Source organism: Penaeus monodon, chromosome 20 (genome assembly GCF_015228065.2).
Source record: "Penaeus monodon isolate SGIC_2016 chromosome 20, NSTDA_Pmon_1, whole genome shotgun sequence".
In the NCBI taxonomy this organism is placed as follows: Eukaryota; Metazoa; Arthropoda; class Malacostraca; order Decapoda; family Penaeidae; genus Penaeus; species Penaeus monodon.
In genome coordinates, this window is record NC_051405.1 from 44,806,425 (window position 1) to 44,806,968 (window position 544).

At 34.6% G+C, this 544-nt stretch overlaps 1 protein-coding gene across 1 annotated transcript in view; it reads right to left on the reverse strand.

Annotated features, from left to right (window-relative positions):
- Positions 1-544, reverse strand: part of LOC119585868 (serine/threonine-protein kinase OSR1-like) — a gene marked incomplete in the record, with an annotated part of 62,819 nt that overhangs the window by 19,489 nt on the left and 42,786 nt on the right. Inside the window, 1 exon segment of the mRNA XM_037934598.1 lies at positions 61-173. Within this exon segment, the coding sequence (XP_037790526.1) occupies positions 61-173 (113 nt within the window).

The following is a 544-nucleotide window of genomic DNA, read 5'->3' on the forward strand; positions in this document are numbered from 1 at the left end:
GAAAGTCAGCATGGAAATCAGGACGACCCAGGATGACCTGAGACAGTAGGCTCTCCTTACCAGCAGCTCATCCATGCTCGTATTCCATTTCTCTAAGTTTATTCGCTTGATGGCACATTTTTCGTTGCGTGGAATACATAGCGCTGAGTGTACAACAGCTGTGGCTCCAACACCTGGGGAGAGAGTGGTAATCAAAATTAAATATATAAACCGAGTTCCAATTAATAAAAATGAGCTGTGTTACCAAGAAACTATCCTGTCAAAAAAGTAATTAAAATAATATCTGGAATCTAATTGATTAAATGCAGAAATTCCTTAAAAAAATCTAAATAATAATAATAAGCCTAACACTGGAGTCAACTGGTCTGAGACGTTTATATTTACTTAGACAACCGCCTGCATTAGTTCTATGGACATTTAATACTGATTTTAATATTGGTCTTCTAACCAAAAGAACAAAAAATCAACAAAATGATGATAAATAACAGAATCAATATTCCAACGAAAATTCAATACCACAAATAAAAATGACTATAGCACAAGT